The sequence below is a fragment of the Mustela lutreola genome, chromosome 11 (genome assembly GCF_030435805.1).
Source record: "Mustela lutreola isolate mMusLut2 chromosome 11, mMusLut2.pri, whole genome shotgun sequence".
Classification (NCBI taxonomy): Eukaryota; Metazoa; Chordata; class Mammalia; order Carnivora; family Mustelidae; genus Mustela; species Mustela lutreola.
In genome coordinates, this window is record NC_081300.1 from 13,021,386 (window position 1) to 13,039,323 (window position 17,938).

At 45.0% G+C, this 17,938-nt stretch overlaps 2 protein-coding genes and 1 long non-coding RNA gene across 5 annotated transcripts in view; 2 read left to right on the top strand and 1 right to left on the bottom strand.

The window, feature by feature from the left end:
• The window catches only part of VPS4B (vacuolar protein sorting 4 homolog B), a 33,225-nt gene extending 31,103 nt beyond the window's left edge, over positions 1 to 2,122 (top strand). For both annotated transcript variants that reach the window (XR_009346109.1, XM_059140584.1), the window contains exon 12: positions 1,816 to 2,122. The gene's annotated coding sequence lies outside the window, so the exon portion shown is untranslated. The remainder of the gene's footprint in view (positions 1 to 1,815) is intronic.
• Positions 903 to 17,308, bottom strand: LOC131811778 (uncharacterized). 2 transcript variants are annotated; one of them, XR_009346110.1, is made up of 3 exons: positions 17,065 to 17,308; positions 9,070 to 9,196; positions 903 to 4,332 (listed from the first exon to the last, which is right to left on the bottom strand). It is a non-coding gene; the product is annotated as an uncharacterized LOC131811778 (long non-coding RNA). The 2 variants fall into 2 exon arrangements; XR_009346111.1 differs by having other exon boundaries at positions 903 to 8,300.
• Positions 16,310 to 17,938, top strand: part of KDSR (3-ketodihydrosphingosine reductase) — a 39,412-nt gene continuing 37,783 nt past the window's right edge. Inside the window, exon 1 of the mRNA XM_059140585.1 lies at positions 16,310 to 16,532. Within this exon, the coding sequence (XP_058996568.1) occupies positions 16,425 to 16,532 (108 nt within the window). The 5' untranslated portion in view covers positions 16,310 to 16,424. The remainder of the gene's footprint in view (positions 16,533 to 17,938) is intronic.

A 17,938-nucleotide genomic window follows, 5' to 3' on the forward strand; every position in this document is an offset into this window, starting at 1 on the left:
ATGAGCTGGGTGTTGAAGAACATTTTTTTTCTCAGCCTGGAATGTATATTTGATTATTAATGGGAAGTACCATTCAGACACTTGTCACTGGCATAGCCAAGAAATTGAGGACCACCTCTGTAATGTTGTAGCCATAGATGTCACTTGACACTGTCGTAAATGAAGCAAAAGCAGGTGCCCAGCATGGACACTGCCTTTCCCTCACCTTTCTGAGCTCTGGGAGATGTACTTTCATGCCTCCATTCCTTCTTTTACGTCCTTCTGTTACTCCACTACAGTGTCGCATCTTCTCTGCTAGTCCCAATCCCATTATTTCCCTGAGTACCTAGCTCATGACCTATATTCTCTCTGCCGGGAAGAATTCCTAAACTAATCCCACTCCTACCTTGGGGTTCTAGTAATAAATTAGTACTAAGTTGTTAATTAGTAATAAATTGATACTACTGTCGTTAAGATTTTTATCCCAATTTGAAGCCCATTCTGTTACTCTTGTTGAGATCATTTGGACTGTAAGCTCATCAGAGAGCTACATTTTGACTTGCAGCTAGCACCGTGCTACACGCTGTTTATTAGGTACTTAATAAAGACTTGAGAAATAAGGGAGTTAATGTCCTTTTACTGACTTACTGGATTATCTATGAGACTTCTTATAAAATAGGTCATTTGAAGTGGCTTTGTTCTTGCTGGTCTAGTGAAATGGTAAATTTCAGTCTTGGTTACTGGGGATAGAATCGGGTAGGCCAGAGCCGGCTCCTGCTGGCTTACGAGAACCAGTACCCATGTCTTCCTACCTATGAAATCCTTGAGCTCATACTGGCAGCTTGAATCGGCTCTGGTGGGAGGATTCACGCTGCAGAAATCAAGTTGCAGTTAACATGGTGTCACATAAAATGGAGTCAGTCTGTAGTTGAAAAATTAATGTTTATTGCATTTATCAAAGTAATGTACAGAAGTTACATTTTTAGAGCCATAAAAAGCATTTGTTAAAATCCAGTACCCATTTATGATTTTTTTATTTTTATTTTTTTTAAGAAAAACCCTACAAGCTAGGAATAGAAGGGAGCTAATAAAGGGCATCTACAAAAAGGGAAAAAAAGCAGTACTGTAGGAAGCATCACACTTAATTGTGAATTATAGAAAACTTTACTCTCCTGCTATCACCACTTCTTTTCAACTTTAGACAGGAATTTATAAGTTTAGAGATTGAAAAGGAAACAAAATTATTTTCAGATAACATTGTATATGTAGCAAATCCAAATTAATCTTAGAATTTGAATTTAATAAGGTTACAGCATGCAAAGTTAATCAAATCATGGTGTATATCTGAGCAACAATTAGGAATTGAAATTATGAAAACAATACCAATTATAATTGCATCAGATATCTCAAGTCTGAAAGATGTGCAGACCTTCACATAGAAAACTAGGATACATTACAAAGGAAAACCTGAGTAAATAGAGAAATGGGCCTTGTTCATGAATCAGAAGATGGTTGAAGTATCAGTTCTAACCGAGTTGAATCTAGACTTAATATAATCTCAAATCTGATATGTAGATCTCTGCACATCTACGTGTATGTTCTCTAATCCCCAGACACAACAAAGATGCTTTAAAAATTGATGATTGAAAAGAAAAAATATTTTAAAGTTTGCATCCATTTTTATAATAGTATGTTTCTCCTAGCTGTATGTTTCTGTTTGTATACATAGAAAGGTAACAAATTTTTTTTCACCTCATGTTCATTTTGTCATTTGTGGTTAGTGAGATTTTGGTTGATTTTTTTTTTTTTAATTTTCTCTCCCCCTTTTATCTTCAGGTATATTTTCAGATGTCACCTTTTCAGTGAGAGATTCCCCGGTCGTCCTATTTAAAATCGCAGTCCCTCCGGACGCTCCTTATACCCATTCCCTGCTTTAGTTTCCTCTGCAGCACTTACCATGTAACATGCTGTGTAGTTCCCTGTTTTTCTCACTTGTAGTTTTTTCTGCTAACATGTATGTTCTGTGAGAGCTTGGATTTTCTGGTCTTTCTTTCCTCTCTCTCTGCTGTATCTCAGTATCCGGAACAGTGCCTGGTGCCTGATGGGTGCTCAATAAATATTTATTGAGTGAATGAATCTGTAATTTTTTCTCAGTCTGAATACTTTACAATAAGTATGTATTATTTTTGCCCCCCTCCAACCTGCCCCACACATTTTTACTTTAAATTAGGAATGAAAGCAAATACATCAAGAAATTAACAGTGGCTAAATCTGTGTGATAGCAGTATGGATGTTTGCTAAGTTTTCCTTTGGGTTTGTTTGTTTTTTGTTTTTTTTTTTAATAATTTTTTTTAAGATTTTTTTTTAATTTATTATTTATTTGACTGACAGAGATCACAAGCAGGCAGAGAGAGAGGAAGGGAAGCAAGCTCCCTGCGGAGCAGAGAGCCCAATGTGGGGCTCGATCCCAGGACCCTGGGATCATGACCTGAGCTGAAGGCAGAGGCTTAAACCCACTGAGCCACCCAGGCGCCCCAAGTTTTCCTTTGTTTTTATCTTTAAATATTTTAATTTCCCAAAATAAGCAAAAGTTTTTAGGGAAGAATTACAGTTGGGCCAAGAGCTGATCACAGGAGTTTGTGTCTCCCTCTGGAGCTCTATAATAATAGGAAAGCTTTTAAGAAGAGAGTAAAAAACAGAACGGCGTAGACAAGTCATCAAACAAATGTACTTGGGAAGCATGCTGTTCCCCCAAACTGCCCTTCTGCTTTTGGGAATGCCCCTAGCCTCCCGCTACAGGAACCAAAGTGGGGACATCCTGTTTTTCTCCATTACAAGGCAACCCTCATGGGCACCCGACCAGCCATGGTGCATCAGGTGCTGCCATCCAGGTCCATCTGTCTTGAGCACCACAAAGATGGCAGGACGTTAAAAACAGAATCCGCATCACTAGTATCTGACCTGATGGGAATCTGGTAGCTCATGGTGAGACAGCTAATTACACAATGGTCTGTGGTCCCATGGAATGAAGTGCCCAGTGAGGACAAGACACGGGAACTCCTTCCTAGCTACTACAGAACAAAATGAAGGCAAAGACTGCTGTTTTGAGGTTAGGGCAGGGAGAGAAACCCAGAGATCCATGACTATAAACATTCCTCACATTCACAGTATCAAAAAATTCAAGTGAAACTTAGTATTTGTGCAGTTACCAAGTGATAGCAGTTAAATTCAGATTCAACAAGTTTTGTGGAGTTTATTGGTTTTTTAATGTGAAGGTAAGGAAATTTGGGAGGCAAAGAGCAGGGTGCATAGTATTGGGATGTGTATATTTATAAGGATTTGAAGGATTCTGAGCCTCAGGACATACCTGGAACACTCTGGGTGGGAATGGAGTGTTTTGGTGATCAGTCAAGAAAAGGAGAGCCGAGTTTCAGAAATGATCAAGACTTAATGATACAGGTTCAATCAGACTGAATTTAGAATTTCAGTTTGAGCTGCTGGGAGTGGTTTTAATTGCTTCGGTGGTTGAAGAAACAACTCGACAATCGAATCGGAACTCCATTAATACATAATGCAGAAGGAAGAACCCAGTATCTTTAGGAAATAGAAATGCTGGCATGGATTCATCTTTTGAGAACCTTCCCCAGGCTTCACTGTTCCCAGGGGAGATCCATGACCCAGCCCCGTAACCGAGCCTTTGATAGGTGAAAGCCAGTTATTTCACTGGCTCTTTGATTTCGTCAGAGCTGAAAAGATCCTTTGGTTGCAGAAGCCATGTCATGTCAATTAACCATTACAAGCCAAGTGGATTTGTCAGCATATGAGGCAATTAGAACGTGCATGCGTGACAATTAGAATGATCTTCCCCACGGAGTTCATAAGCAATAATTCAGTGATGCTGGGATCCTTGGGACCAGAGTAAATGAAGGTGCTACTTTCTTAGTATGACCAAAAAACCAAGTCTGGCCTCCCAAGAGGCCTGACCATCATGACTTAAAGCACCATTTTCTCTCTTGATTGCTGTGGATCAGGAGCTCACGGGGTCTAGCTAGGAACCATGTGCACAGATGTGGTCACAGAGCGGCTGGGGCTGGCATGGCAGAGCAATGAAACTCCGGGGGCAGTAGGGGCAGCTCCATGAAGCCTCCCCAGGCAGTGTCTACGTGGGACTTCCGCCAGGTGGTCAGGACGAAGGCTTCGAGATCCAAGTATTCCCAGAGAGGCAGAAAACTTTGGCAGTCTCTGTAGCAGTCTCAGAAGTCACACTGCGTCCCCACTGCCGTACTGTATTGGTTGGAACAGTCACAAAGGCCCTCCAGTTTCTAGGGGAGAGGATATAGATCCCACCTGTCACTGGGAGACAAGGCAACACTGTGAAAAAGGCATTTGAGTTGAAAGATACTGTGGCCATTAAAAAAGCGAGAGAGAGACGTACAAGAACCAAACCTAAAAAACCGAAAGTGCTTACTCCTGGTGGAGTTGGGGTTTGCGGGTCAGGAACTGCTGATTTCTATTACCAGCCCACTCTACTGTGGCCAGTACTCTTTTCATCAAAAAAATGAAATGAAAAAACATCAAAATCACCCAAAGATAAAGCAGTGTCATGGTTAAAAATATTATCAGATATTATCTAAACCATGTAAGATAATATGCACGAAGAAAAAAAGTAGGAGTATGATAGAAATCTAGGTTCGCGTAGAACTGAGACATACTTGGCTTTGCCCCTAATGTGCCTGCCTTCAAGAAACAGAGTTCAGTTCAACAGACAAATGACTCAGCGGTTAGAGCACAATGCTTTGAGTTCATGGACAGGTCTGTGTGGAGACCCAGGGGACTGGAGGACAAGCACTGAAGGAAGACTAGAAGCAGAGGGTGGAGAACCCTATTTGCCATCCTTGGGGAGTGACTGACTCTTCACCTTTCTGTTCTGAAAACTAATCATGGGAAAGATGAAGCATTTACCCTCCATCCTCAGGAGGAACAGCCATTTATACCAAGTTGACAGAAAACTGGTGCTTTTTCTCTCCCCCTCTTCTCTCTGCTCTCTCTCTCTCTCTCTCTCTCTCTCTCTCTGCTGTAGAGAGAACAGCAAAATTTAAACTCTCCTGTGGCAACCCCAATGAAATAATTGACCCAGGCAAATATCAATGGATGCTAAAACTATCGCATGAAACACAGAATATTTATATGGGATTTGTTTCCTATGTTGCCTGAATGACAAACCACTCAAAATCCATGTTGGCCTAAAATACCATTTATTTTTTTGTCATGGCTGCAAGTTAAGCAGAGCTCCATGGACAGGGCTTGCCTCTGACCACGTGGTGTTGGCTGGGATAGCTTGACCTGGGCTGAAGAATTCAAGATGGCTTCACTCCTATCTCTGATGCCTCCAGCTGGACTGGGGGGACCTCTCTCCTCTTCATGCTCTATTACGATTCAGTAGTCCAGCCCGAGTTTCTTTACTGGGTAGCTTGAACCCAAGAGGGCAAAAAGAGACGCTTTAAGGCATCTTAAGGCCTAGGCCCCAAAATAAGGATATACCACTTCTACCACATTATAATTACTTAAACTGTTACAAGGCCAGTCCAGAATAGGGATGAAAAAGATTTCTACCTCTTGATGGGAGGAGCAGAACATGCTAACAGAAATGGGAGGAATTATTGGTGACAATCTGCCTACATTTCATGGTGTCACTCCCAGGTGACCTGCTGTTTAAAGAGGGGAATATGATCTTTACAATGGAGAGAGACACTCGTCACCACCTTACCCAAGAAGTCCAATTAAATTGAGCATCACTTACAGTAGACAAATTGACATGTGCTGCTGGGTAGAAAGAGATACAAAATATGCTTATCCTACCAAAAATGTGGGATCTGAATCTCCTCTTGAAACAAAAATGTTAGCCATACACCTAACAGCTGGGTTCCAGAAAATTCAAGGGAGAGAGACATAATATTGGGAAGAACCAATCAGTCAAATGAGAATATAGGGCATCTACTAGATAACCAGCCTGGTCTCCACAAAGTGGAGACCCTTAAATGAAATAAAAGGTTAAGAGACTCTTCTAGATTAAAAGAAACTAAAGACAAAACCCAATAACCCAATGGCTGTCATGCCAAGACATTTTGATGTAGCCAATCCTTGATATAGGAATAGTTGTGTCTTAGAAAGTTGCCAGACCTCCAAGACTTCTATCTTCTTTTCCCAAAGACTTCTAAATAATTGTCAATAGATTCATAACAGGAGATAAATGTCTAGTGTACCAAGTAAGTCTGTTACTGGTGTTCTTATTGCTTATGTCCAGAGACGTTCCTTAGCTCTCCTCTTCCACGCCAGGAATACAATAGAAGAATCTTTGCAGAAGGCTGGACACCTCAGTGCCATCCTATCTGAGGATTGGCCACTGGTGTGTGTCCATGGGTCCAACCCTTAGAACTTGTGATGTGAGAGATTCTGTCCCCATTCCTTCTTGGAGCCTACAAATTCTCTTTTCTCCTCTTGCTCTCAAAGGTCTTTCACTTAATCTCTTGAGTGACAAGAGAAATTAGGATTTGTTAGGGGGAGTCAGCCAATATGAAAACATTATGCAGGCCAAGATGCTTTTGTCTGTGTACACCGTGCAAGTGAAGCCTGATATCCTCACATAACACAGGAAGAGAAAAGCCAGAGAGGAAAAAAATGCATGTCTTAATGATGCTGCCACACGTTGTGAGGTCATCCCAAGATGTTCTATGAAAGGTCTGAAGCCAGCTATCTCTCTGGGTGATAGCACGAGTAATAATTTAAAATTTACTCTTTATTTTCTTATTTGTTTAACTTTATGAGGTGAGCATTTGTCATTTTTACTGTAAAAAATACATGACATAAAATTTACCATATTTTCTATTTTTATATGCCCAATTCAGTGGCATTAAATACATTTACACTGTGTGGAACCATCACCACCACCCATTTCCAGAATTTTCATCAACCTGAGTGGAAACTATTAAATAATAGCTTCCCACCCCATCCCCCCAGTCCCTGGTGACCACTATTCTACCATCTTCCTCTATGAATTTGCCTATTTTAAGTACCTCATATAAATGGACTCAAACACCATGTGTCCTTCCGCATGTGGCTTATTTCACTTGGCACAGTCTTTTCAAGGTCCATCCATGCTGTGGCATGTTATTAGAACTTCATTTGTTCAAGCTGAATAATATCCCATTGTATGTACATATAAGCCACATTTTGTTTATTCATTTATCTGCCAGTGAATATTTTTCTTGTTTCCACCTTTGGCTATTGTGAGTAATGCCGCTAAAGACATGGGTATTCAAGGATCTGTTTGGGTATATACCCAAGAATTGAGGCCCTTTTGGGTGTATACATAGGAGTGGAACTGCTAGGTATGTAGAATCATCATATGCTGAATCATCACATGGTCATTCCATGTTTAACGTTTTGAGAAACCACTACAGTAATGACACCATTCGGTATCCCCATCACCAATGCATTTTGCCACATCTTCACCAACACTGGTTATTGTTCATTTTTGTTTAGTTTCGTTTTTTTATAATAGTCATCATAATGGATGTGAAGTATATTTGTTATTTTTCAAATCAGAAAAAAATGTCATCAACAATTTATGAGGAAGTAGAATGAGGTGCTTTGGGGTGATGACCGCAGGTATGTAACCCCATCACAAACCTCTGCTATTCATTCAGTCAGTCATGTGAAGATGATCTCAATAACAATTTTGATATTTTTAAATCATGGATATTTTTTGCATTAATTTTTTAATATCATCTTAAAATGCCATTTATGTTGATGACTGATTATTTTGGAATCCCACCAAACTTTGTTCCTGAGTCAAGTGCCTCAGTTGCTTCCCCATTCTCTCGTCCTACCATGTTTGTAGACTGTAAGTATGGTTGAGGGTACTAGAAGTAATGTCAAATGCAGTTGACTAGGACTTTGCTAAACCTTTTAAGTGAACAGTCACATGTGTTCTGCACTAGCTTTTGAGAAAAGAGCTCCTGCTCGTGTGCAGAAAAGCATCATTTATAAAGTACTACATGTAGCAAGTAACAAAGAAAAGCATTTGGAATTTCCTAAATAACTTACACTGGATGTAAGCTTTTTTGTAGTTGGGTCTAAATTCTGACCAGGTTTATTTAACATTTTGGGTAATTCAAATGCTAGAATTTTCTAGCATTTCTAATACCAAAGAAGGGAAGTTGCCAGGTTAAGGGCTGGGTGTTATGTGTTGTCACAAGTTGAGTTCTCCAGAAGCCAACAAGAGGAGTTTGGGGGGCAAGATGTTTGCTACAGATGATCCCCTGTGAAGAGAAGGAGGAGGAAGCAAACTAGGCAAAAAAAGAAGTCAAATTCTACAATTTGGGTAGGACTCAGCGTGGATGGTTCATCTCTGCTGGTGAGGCGTCACTCACTCGGAGGGCAAGTTGGTGTTCATGGTGCTATGGCAGCCATCTTTGGAAAATAGAGTTTCCTATGAAAATACTTCTCCAGACGAACCACTGTTATACTTTTAACAAAGAACCTAATAGTTTTGTCATTCTTTTTCTCAATATTATTATATTCATTATTTTTAAGTCTCTGGACTCTAACAGCCAATGATTAGAGCTTGCATTTTGCATGTGTTTGCTTTGGTTAGGTGTCATTTCATTCTCCTGACTGGGTTGCCACAGAAAGGAAATAAAAAAGGACACTGGGCATTCAACACAGTTTGAGGAGCATTGCTGAATGCACTGATCTCAGCCACCGATCTCAGCCAAGATGGAGAAGGGCAGTGCTGCCTGCGGGGTGCCAGCCAGCCCTTCATTACACAGAACAACCCGGATGTACCAAGAGCTGTGGTAGCAGAAGACAATGTGATCCCGTCAGTCAGGAGTGTTCATTTCCCTCTTTCGTTTCTTCAGGCTGTCATTAGAGAAGTTGATGTTGTCTTATTTGCCTCTATAATGACACCTCATTTGGCCCCATATCCTCTACTTCCTTTGATAACGTCTTAGCCCTTTCCCATAACAGCAATAAAATATGCATCCTTCCCTACTCACCTGATTTGAGTCAATATTTCTTCATGCTTACCTTCGTGGTGTTAAATGTTTATACTTGTATGACTTGATTTGTCAGCTTGAAACGATTCCTTTCGATTTCAGTTATAAATGACAGCATTCATGAAGTCACTCCCACCTTCCACATCCTCCTTCTCCTCCTAAAATGCATTTCTTTTATTATTTTTCCATTGTTAAGGTATATACCAATTACATAGCATTCTGTTCCCTAGCTCCTACATTTGTTTTAGTTCTTGTTCTACTGTTAAGTATATTTCATTTCTGAAATTCTCAAAAAACAGTATCATACTTTTCCGGTTATCTTTCAGCTGGCTACATGCTGAAATATTTGTGTCATCCAAAATTCATATGTGAAATCCCAGTGCCCAACAGGACGGCAAGTGGAGGTGGGCCTTGGAGAGGTGATTTTGGTCCATGAACGGGATTAGTGCTCTTCTAAAAGCCCAGAGAGTTCCCTTCCCCCTTCTGCCACATTAGGTCACAGTGAAAAGACACCATCTATGAACAAGGAAGTGGGCCCTTACCAAACACCGCACCTGCCAGCGCCTTGATTTTGGACTTCCCAGCTTCCAGAACTGGCAGAAATAAATCTCTGCTGCTGATAAGCCAATGAATCTGTGGTATTGTTTTATAGCAACCCAAAGGGACTAAGAGCTCCATACTTGCCTCAAGAAACACTCATGGGAAAAACATTTCCTTACTTACTGCATGCTCAGTGGGTGAAGTACAGATTAGCTGGGTAAGAAACCTTGGCTCAACATTCTTTCCTAAAGGATCTTATAGATGTATCTTTGTTCTCTTGTGTTGAATGTCACCATGGAGAAATCTAAAACTAGTCTGATCTCTTTTATAAATAAGCGACCCGGGTTTTTTTTTTTTTTTTCCCTGACTGACCAAAAATCGCCATTCTTTGAAAATCCAGTGTTTTTTCTAATGGTTTTATAGTTTTACATTTATGTCCATGATTCCTTCTGCATTAGTCAGGGCTCTCCAGAAACAGAACCAATAAAAGATGGACTGATTAACTGACTGATTATAAGGAATTGGCTTATGTGATTATGAGGGCTGTGAAGTTCCAAGATCTACAGGTGAGTTGACAAGCTGCAGGCCTGGGAAGAGCCAAGATTTCAACTCAAGTCCAAAGGCAAAAAAAAAAAAAAAAAAAAAAAAAAAAAAAGCTGATGTTCTAGTTCAAAGGCCAGCAGGCAGGAATAATTTTCTGTTACTTGGTGGAGGGTAAGCTTCAGGTTCTATGTCAGCCTTCAACAGATTGGATGGGACCCATCTACACTGGGAAGGCCGATCTGCTTTACTCACTATACTGATTTAAATGCTTATATCACTATATGCACTCTTGGTGAAAAACCCAGAACACTGTTTGACCAAATATCTGGACACTCCAAGGTTTAGTCACAGTTACATAAAATTAACTATTGGGCCATCTGAATTAATTTTTGTGGAAGATGGAATGTCCAGGTTGAGGTTTATTTATTTATTTATTTATTTGGTCTATAGGTGCCCAATTGTCCCAGCACCATTTATTAAAAAGGCTACCTTTCCCTCCATTAAAGAGAGGAGAGGTCAGAAGGAGAAGCAGACTCCCCACTGAGCAGGAAGCCCGATCAGGAGTGGATCCCTGGGCTCCAGGATCATGATCTGAGCCTCAGGCAGTTGCTTGGCCAACTAAGCCACCCAAGTGCCTATTCTTTTCAAAATAAAGTCTTAGCTCTTCTTGTTTCTTCACTTTTACAAACAAATTTTAGAATACTCCTGCCTCTATCTACAAAAAATCTAGCTGGGATTTTTTTTTTAAAGATTTTATTTATTTATTTGACAGAGAGAAATCACAAGTACACTGAGAGGCAGGCAGAGAGAGAGAGAAGGAAGCAGGCTCCCTGCTGAGCAGAGAGCCTGATGTGGGACTCGATCCCAGGATCCTGAGATCATGACCTGAGCCGAAGGCAGCGGCTTAACCAACTAATATTTCATTGTGTATATATTGTCTTTATTCATTCATCCACTGATGGACATTCCGATAGTTCTCCCTATTGGTGAAGTCCTAACAGGGACTATAGTTGGGCTGGGTGGATACAGAGCTGCGGTGGTTGATGGGATTAGGTGAAAGTCTGGATGAAATGCAGAACGTCTAAACTGCCTCTGTGTGAAGTACCTGTGTCTCCTTTATGTGATTGTACTATGGGAATGGATTTAGTGTCTGATGGGGGAGAATTTCCTCTACCTAGTACTGTAAAACACAAGGCAGGCAAATCTGACCTCCAGACAAGATTGCCTGACCCTCTTAAATAGGACCCGATAACATTGCCCAAGCCCACATACATTGTTTTTAACAGTATGGGTTACCTGGTAGATAAGAGATGCAGTAAGACCAGTGTCTAGTTGGCTTCTTTGGATTCTGAAGGGTGCATATTCCACATCTGGAAATACTACTAGATCGTACCTGTAACACCACTAGAAGGAAGTCCTAGAATACTTACTCACACTGGGGCTTATGGCAAAAGGCTGTGAGCATCCCCTATCAATGCCTACTGTGACTTCAGACAGAGAATTTCCATCTCAGAGTCAATTACTAGCTTGCCAGGGGACATTAACTGAAACTGCCCCATTGACTGAAGGACATAAAATAATCTGGAAACCTGAAATACATAAAATGTCTCAGGTGATGTCAGAGAAACAGTCTCATGGAAAAAGCAATGTCTAGATGAGTTCCATGATACAGTGGAGCTGGTTTTGCAGGAACATGGTACCAGGGGACGAGGAGGTGCATGTGTGTTCGCAAGCAGGTAGAATCTTTTCCCCTAAGGCTGACTTTGGAACCACCTGAGAAATTGCTAGACCTGTAGGCCCTTGGGCAGTGCCCTACAAACAGCTCTCTATGGACCAAAAAAAGAACTGCTTGGTTTACAGAGGTCAGTCTCAAGGTGTATAGATCACACGATGTTTGGAGGCCGCTGCTCTAATAGAAGATGAGAACAGATCAGTCCAATGAGCTGATTTATGTGGTGTGACCCGTATGTTTGGGTTTTGAACCAACTCATGGGCAATGGCTAATGTCTTGGCCATGTGGTTAAGTAAAAGAGCAATGGAAAACTTGCCTCTGTTCAAGGGATGCTGTAGGGGGCACTGCCCCTATGGAAATCACTATGGCCATCAAGGGGAATATCAAAGGAGGGCATGTCACTGTTCATTAGAAGAACCTTCTTTTAGGACTGAGAGGTGATTGGAACCAGCTGGTGAATATCCTGTTGTGCTTACTTGGGTTGGCCACCTGGGTCCATGGCATGAATGGATATGGGAATGGGGTGGGGAGTGCCACAGCAACACAGAGATGGGATGAATCTAGACATTGTCCTCTTGTACCCTCTGGAGATGCCAATGAGACCCTTTTTGTGGGCCACCCAAACTGACAGAGGCTGCAGATGGCTGCGGAACAGATTCCCTGGGGAAACACAGAGCTGGTACCTGGACAGATGCTGGGAGCCCTGGAAGGTTACAGATGTGGTTTGACAGGAAGAGACACACTCTGGACTGGATTTTGCAGGCCTAGAGTTAGGAGCAAATGATCAAAATACGATAAAAGGACTGGACTAGATGATATCATAATAACTTGGACTACCACTTCCATGTCTTCGGACCAAGGAACGCACTTTTCAGCACACAATGTCCAGTCACGGGCAAAGAGATAACATCAGGCGGAAGAAGCATGTTGCATATCATCTTGAGTAAAGGTCTGACAGAGAATTGGAACAGGCAATTGAAATATTTATTGTCTGAAATGGGGGAGGGAGGGGCGCCTGGGTGGCAAAGTTAGTTAATCGTCTGAATCTTGGTTTCTGCTCAGGTCATGATCTCAGAGTCATGAGGTCAAGCCCCGTATTGGGCTCCACACTTAGAGAAAATCTGCTTAAGTTTCTCTCTTCCTTTGTCCCCACCCCCACCCCCATGCGCTCTCCCTCTCTGGAATGAATAAATAAATGTTAAAGAAAAGAGAGGAAAAGGAAAGGAAAGGAAAGAAAAGAAAAAAGAAAATGGGGAGGAAGAAATAAAGGCATGAAGGGCTGACGTCTACGTCTTCCTGAACGTGTTGCCCATTCTGGTAGACTTCTCCACTCTTCTAGGGAATCGGGAGACGGTGAGGGAGAATGCTGGTGCAACTGCGCAGTTCTTCCCATGGAGAGAAGATGGTATGACCATACTTTTGGGTTTGTTTTTTTTCTCCACATTGCCTCAACTTTCTTCTTTTTCTCCCCGATACAGTGATCTCAAGGGCTAGGGCTTCAAATTCAGGTGGTAGAATCAAGGATAATCCCCAAGCAAGAAACTCTAACTCTATTTTTAAACCTTTATACTAGACTTCCAAGATATTAATGGGGGTGATGGTTACGCCTTCCCTCCATCTGATGAAATTGGGGTTGATAGCGAACGCAGATGTGTTGTGTGGTGGTTGCCTGAGAAAGCCCACAGGTTGTGCACCTCTGTCACCTTCCCCCATATGAATGGGAATGGACGGCAGGGGAGGCAGTTGCTCAATTAGTAGCAGTGCTAGGAGTCTGGAACAGCCTAGAACTAGGCTGAACCTAGCCTTCCTTCCATTGGGAGAAAGTCTGGGTAAAAATAAGTCACAAATAGACAGAAGGAGAACTAGTAGATGAGGGTAAAAGAACAAATAAATGGGCTATGCGACAAACATAATCCAGTGTTACATCAACACCTTGAAGGAGGCTCACAACAAGAGATGATATTGTCTCCTATGAAAGCTCAATTATACCGGATGTCTTAGGGGGTAGAGAGCACCCCTGTTTCTAGAAACTTATAGAGTTGAATGGAAACCTGCAAATCTGGATGGGAGACTTTCGGAGACATGTGACGTGATGATGAGCTGGACCAGTTGTTGATGACTGAGTGACATTCCAGTGACAGGCCACTATCTTTTGGCTCTTATTTTTCAGGTTATGTCTACAGCCCATCTTGTGATATGGTGTAACACCCGCACTTCACTGGATTGAAGGTAGGAAGATTGCACTACTGATATTATTGATCAAATCTATTGGGAAATTGAGTTAAGAGCCTCCTACTCTACCCTACCTCCTCCAAATGTTAGGGCATGTGTTTGTTTTGCTGTAGGAGAGCTTTGGATAAAGGCCAGGGAGTGGCCTGTGTAGTCAAGAATCTGGGCTTGCCGGAAGTTCTAGTCTTTGTCTTTGGCTTCTTGGAGGTAAGCTGTGCCATAGCTAATAGAAGTGCCTTTGTTTAGATGAGGTAGGCCAGTCTGGACTTTGAGGTGGGGGCTGATCATGCCAGAAAAACCAACCATGTGATTTAGGTGGAAGGTCGTATCATCAGTTGACCTTCTAAGACTGAGTTCAGCCACATGTGCAATCAGTCAATTGTACTTACACACTGGAAACACCAATAAACACTCTGGACACCAAATGGGCCTCCCTGGTTTGCAGAACTGGGTGCTATTATCACACACCCATGCTGGGAGGGTTACCTGTCCTGACTCCACGGGAAGTGGCAACAGGAAGGCCTCCATACTTTGACCTCCGTACTTCTTCGCTTAGCTGACTTTGTCATGAACCACAACCACGAGAATAACAGCTCTCTGTGCGTTCTGTGAGGCGTTCCAGAGGATTATCAAAAGTGAAGGTGGTTTGGGAACCCCCAAATTTGTTTCTTTAATTTTTACTTTTTTCATTTTGAGGGGAACCCCCAAATTCATAATTGGTGTCAGGAGTCTTGGGGACTGTGTCCTCAAGCCTTGTCATTTGCCTAACTCTGTGCAATAAATTAAGAAAGAAGAAAAAATGAGATCAATTTGCCCCTGAGTTCTTGCATGTTTCTAAAAACAACAACAGAAGGCAAAAGCAAGCAGGCAAACAAACAGATGTTCCTCATGCAAATCAAAACCAGAAGGAAACGTCACACCCCCTAGGAAGGCTATAATGAAAAAGACAGATGGTAACAAGTGTTGGTGGGGATGTGGAGAAACCGGAACCCTCATACGCTGTGGGCGAGAATAGAAAGGTCTGGCAGCTCTGGTTAAACACAGTTACCCTAGATCCAGCCATTCTGCTCTTAGGTGTAGATCCAAGAGAAATGAAAGCATAAGTCCACCCGAAATCTTGTACATGAATGTTCACAGCAGTAGAAATCCTAATAGCCCTCAAATGGAAAGAATCTCCCTCTGTCCATCCGTCAGTGAACATAATATGTGGTATACTCATACCAGGGAATACAAGTTGGTGATAAAAAGAATGAAGGGCCGTTGCATTGTACAACATGGGTGAACCTCGAAAATAATATAAGTGAAATAAGTCTGACAGAAAAGGCCTATATTGCGGAATTCCATTTCTATGAAATACCCAGCTTAGGCAAACCTAGAGACAGAAAGACTGGTGGCAAGTAGCCTAGGACTGGGCAGGGGCTTGGGAGGAACCAGGGAATGGGGGCTGATGGATGCAAGGTATTTGGGGGGGTGTGTGGGGGGGGGGTAACTAAATGTTCTAAAATTGATTGTGGTAGTGGTTACAGGAGTCTGTGATCGTACTAAAAACTGTTTATTGTGCGCTTTAAATCGGTGAATTGTATGGGATGTGAATTAGATCTCAATAAAGCTGTGCTTTGTTTTATTTTGAACGCAGCCTTGGGAAAGGGGATGGAGTCTTAAGCTCAAGGAAATTCAATCCGAGTGGCTAAAAGCCTCCACGGTAAGACTTTCCCGGTCCTCTGAAACGCGATCGTGGGCTGTGACCACGGTTCGGAGTACGCCTAGAAGGCCTGACATGGAGCCGGGAGGTCGGCTTGATCTCAGGGTTCCCCGCTGCGACAGGGTCTGCCGGGCCCAGGCCGCGGCTTCGAGCGCCCGGGATCGCGTTCCCCGGCTCCGGCGACCGCCCGGCGCGAGCGCGGAACCGGGGCCCGAGCGGCTCCCACCCCCAGACTCGGCTTGGGGAGGCCTGGAAACCGGCCTCCGCGGTCCTAAGAGGCACCCCGACCCCACCCCTGAGCGTCGCCCGGGCCCTTCGGGAGGCGCTGGCAGGTGGCGCCGCCGTGGGCCCGCCGCCCCCGCGCTCGGGGACACCCCGTCCGCCGGGAGGTCGCGGGCGGGGTCCCGCAGCTCTACCCTAGGCCCCCCAGCCTTGCGGCCCCGGCCCCCGCCTCCGGGAAGCGCCGCCCCGCCGCGGTCGCGCCCTCGGCCGGCTCCGCCTCTTCCCCTCCGGCCGCCGCCCCGCCCCGCGCCGGCCGCGAACCCAAACAGCGGCTCCTGCTGCGCGCGGCCGCGCGTGATCGCCGCGCCGCCGAGCCCCGCGCGCCCGCCCTCCCGGCCCGGCCCGGCCCCGCCGAGCGATGCTGCTGCTGGCCGCCGCCTTCCTCGTGGCGTTCGTGCTGCTGCTCTACATGGTGTCACCGCTCATCAGCCCCAAGCCCCTCGCCCTGCCCGGGGCGCATGTGGTGGTGAGTGGCCTCCTGTTGCTGCGCCGCCGCCGCCGCCGCCGCCGCCGCCCGGCCCGCTCGGCCGCCCAGAGCCCGCCCCCTGGCGCGCCGGCCCGCGACCGAGGCCCAGCCGCCCGCGTCCCTTTCTCCGCCGAGGGCCACCTGCCGCCGCGCGGCCCGGCCCCGTCCCTGCGGGGGACGGCGGGGCCCCGCCCTCCGCCGCAGCTGGCCCTCCCCGGGGCGGGAGAGCGGGGCGCCGGGGGCTCGGGAGCCGCTCGCTAATCCCCGGGGCACCCGTGGGGCGTGGATACTGCTGCGCTCGGTTTTCCCGAGGAGTCCACCGAGGGGCGGAAAGGCTGAGAAACTTTGCCAAGGACGCCGCGGTCGGTGGCCGCGCAGGGCGAGGCGCGCGGTCCCGGCCGGGTCGCGGGGAGGCGGGCGGCGGGGAAGGGGTCCCAGCCGCCGGGACCCGCCGAGGCAGCTCGGAACGGGCCGACGGCCTGGGCGAGCTGCAGAAAGAGCAGTTGCCGGAGGAATCCAGGAAGTGACTCACCTTGGGGGGGAAACCGCCCGGAGCCCGGGGGACTGGCGGTCCCGGCTCGACGGTGTCGGGACGCTTCTGGCCCGTCTACCCGGCTGGCCTGTCGGAGCTCAGCCCCCGGGGAGGCCATCGTTTCGGAGTCCGCGGACGAGCTCACCGACCTGCTCGTGCGGGAGGGATGCGGGAGGTGCGGGTGGGTTTGGGTCCTTCCCTACCGGAAGCGAGTGTCTTCAGAGATCCCTTTTCTGCAGGTGTCGGCACCTTCCTTCTCACCTGCGCGCAGCCCTTTGCCACTTGCTGTGGCTTTCGCATGGGTTTTCTTATTCGGATCTCACCAGCCCCAGGCACCCCGAGGTGGGCGGTGATTGAATAAGGAGAGTTAGTTACTGAGCGGGCGGCAGGAATCCTGCCAGAGGGGACGTGTGCGAGCCGGTGCCGGTCGAGACGGAGCCTCCCTAACGAGCTGACCAGGCTGGACTGGCCATTCATTTTAGTGTGCTTTAGAGCTGGACGAACGTTTGTGAATGAGAACACGTATTTTTTTTTTTTTACACGGTCCTTTGTAAAAATATTAGTATATTCCCAGCTCCTGCTGTTGCTGGTGTGCAGCGCGGATGAGGTTAGGGTAAATTCATTTCGAAAGGGAGCGAGAGAAGCCAAACTTTCCACGGAGGCCAAATTCTGAAAGTGTCACATCTCCAACAGAACTTCTGCCTCAGAAGCATGGCTTTCAAAGTTGAAATCTTGCAGAAGTTATGCTTGCAGAATGTAACTTGGGGAAAAAAAAAATGTAAAGCCAAAAGCAAGAGTGAACATTTCGATTCAGTATTTATAAGGGAGTTTCACTTAACCTTGACTCCAGTCCTTCTCGCTTCATTGTGCCGCA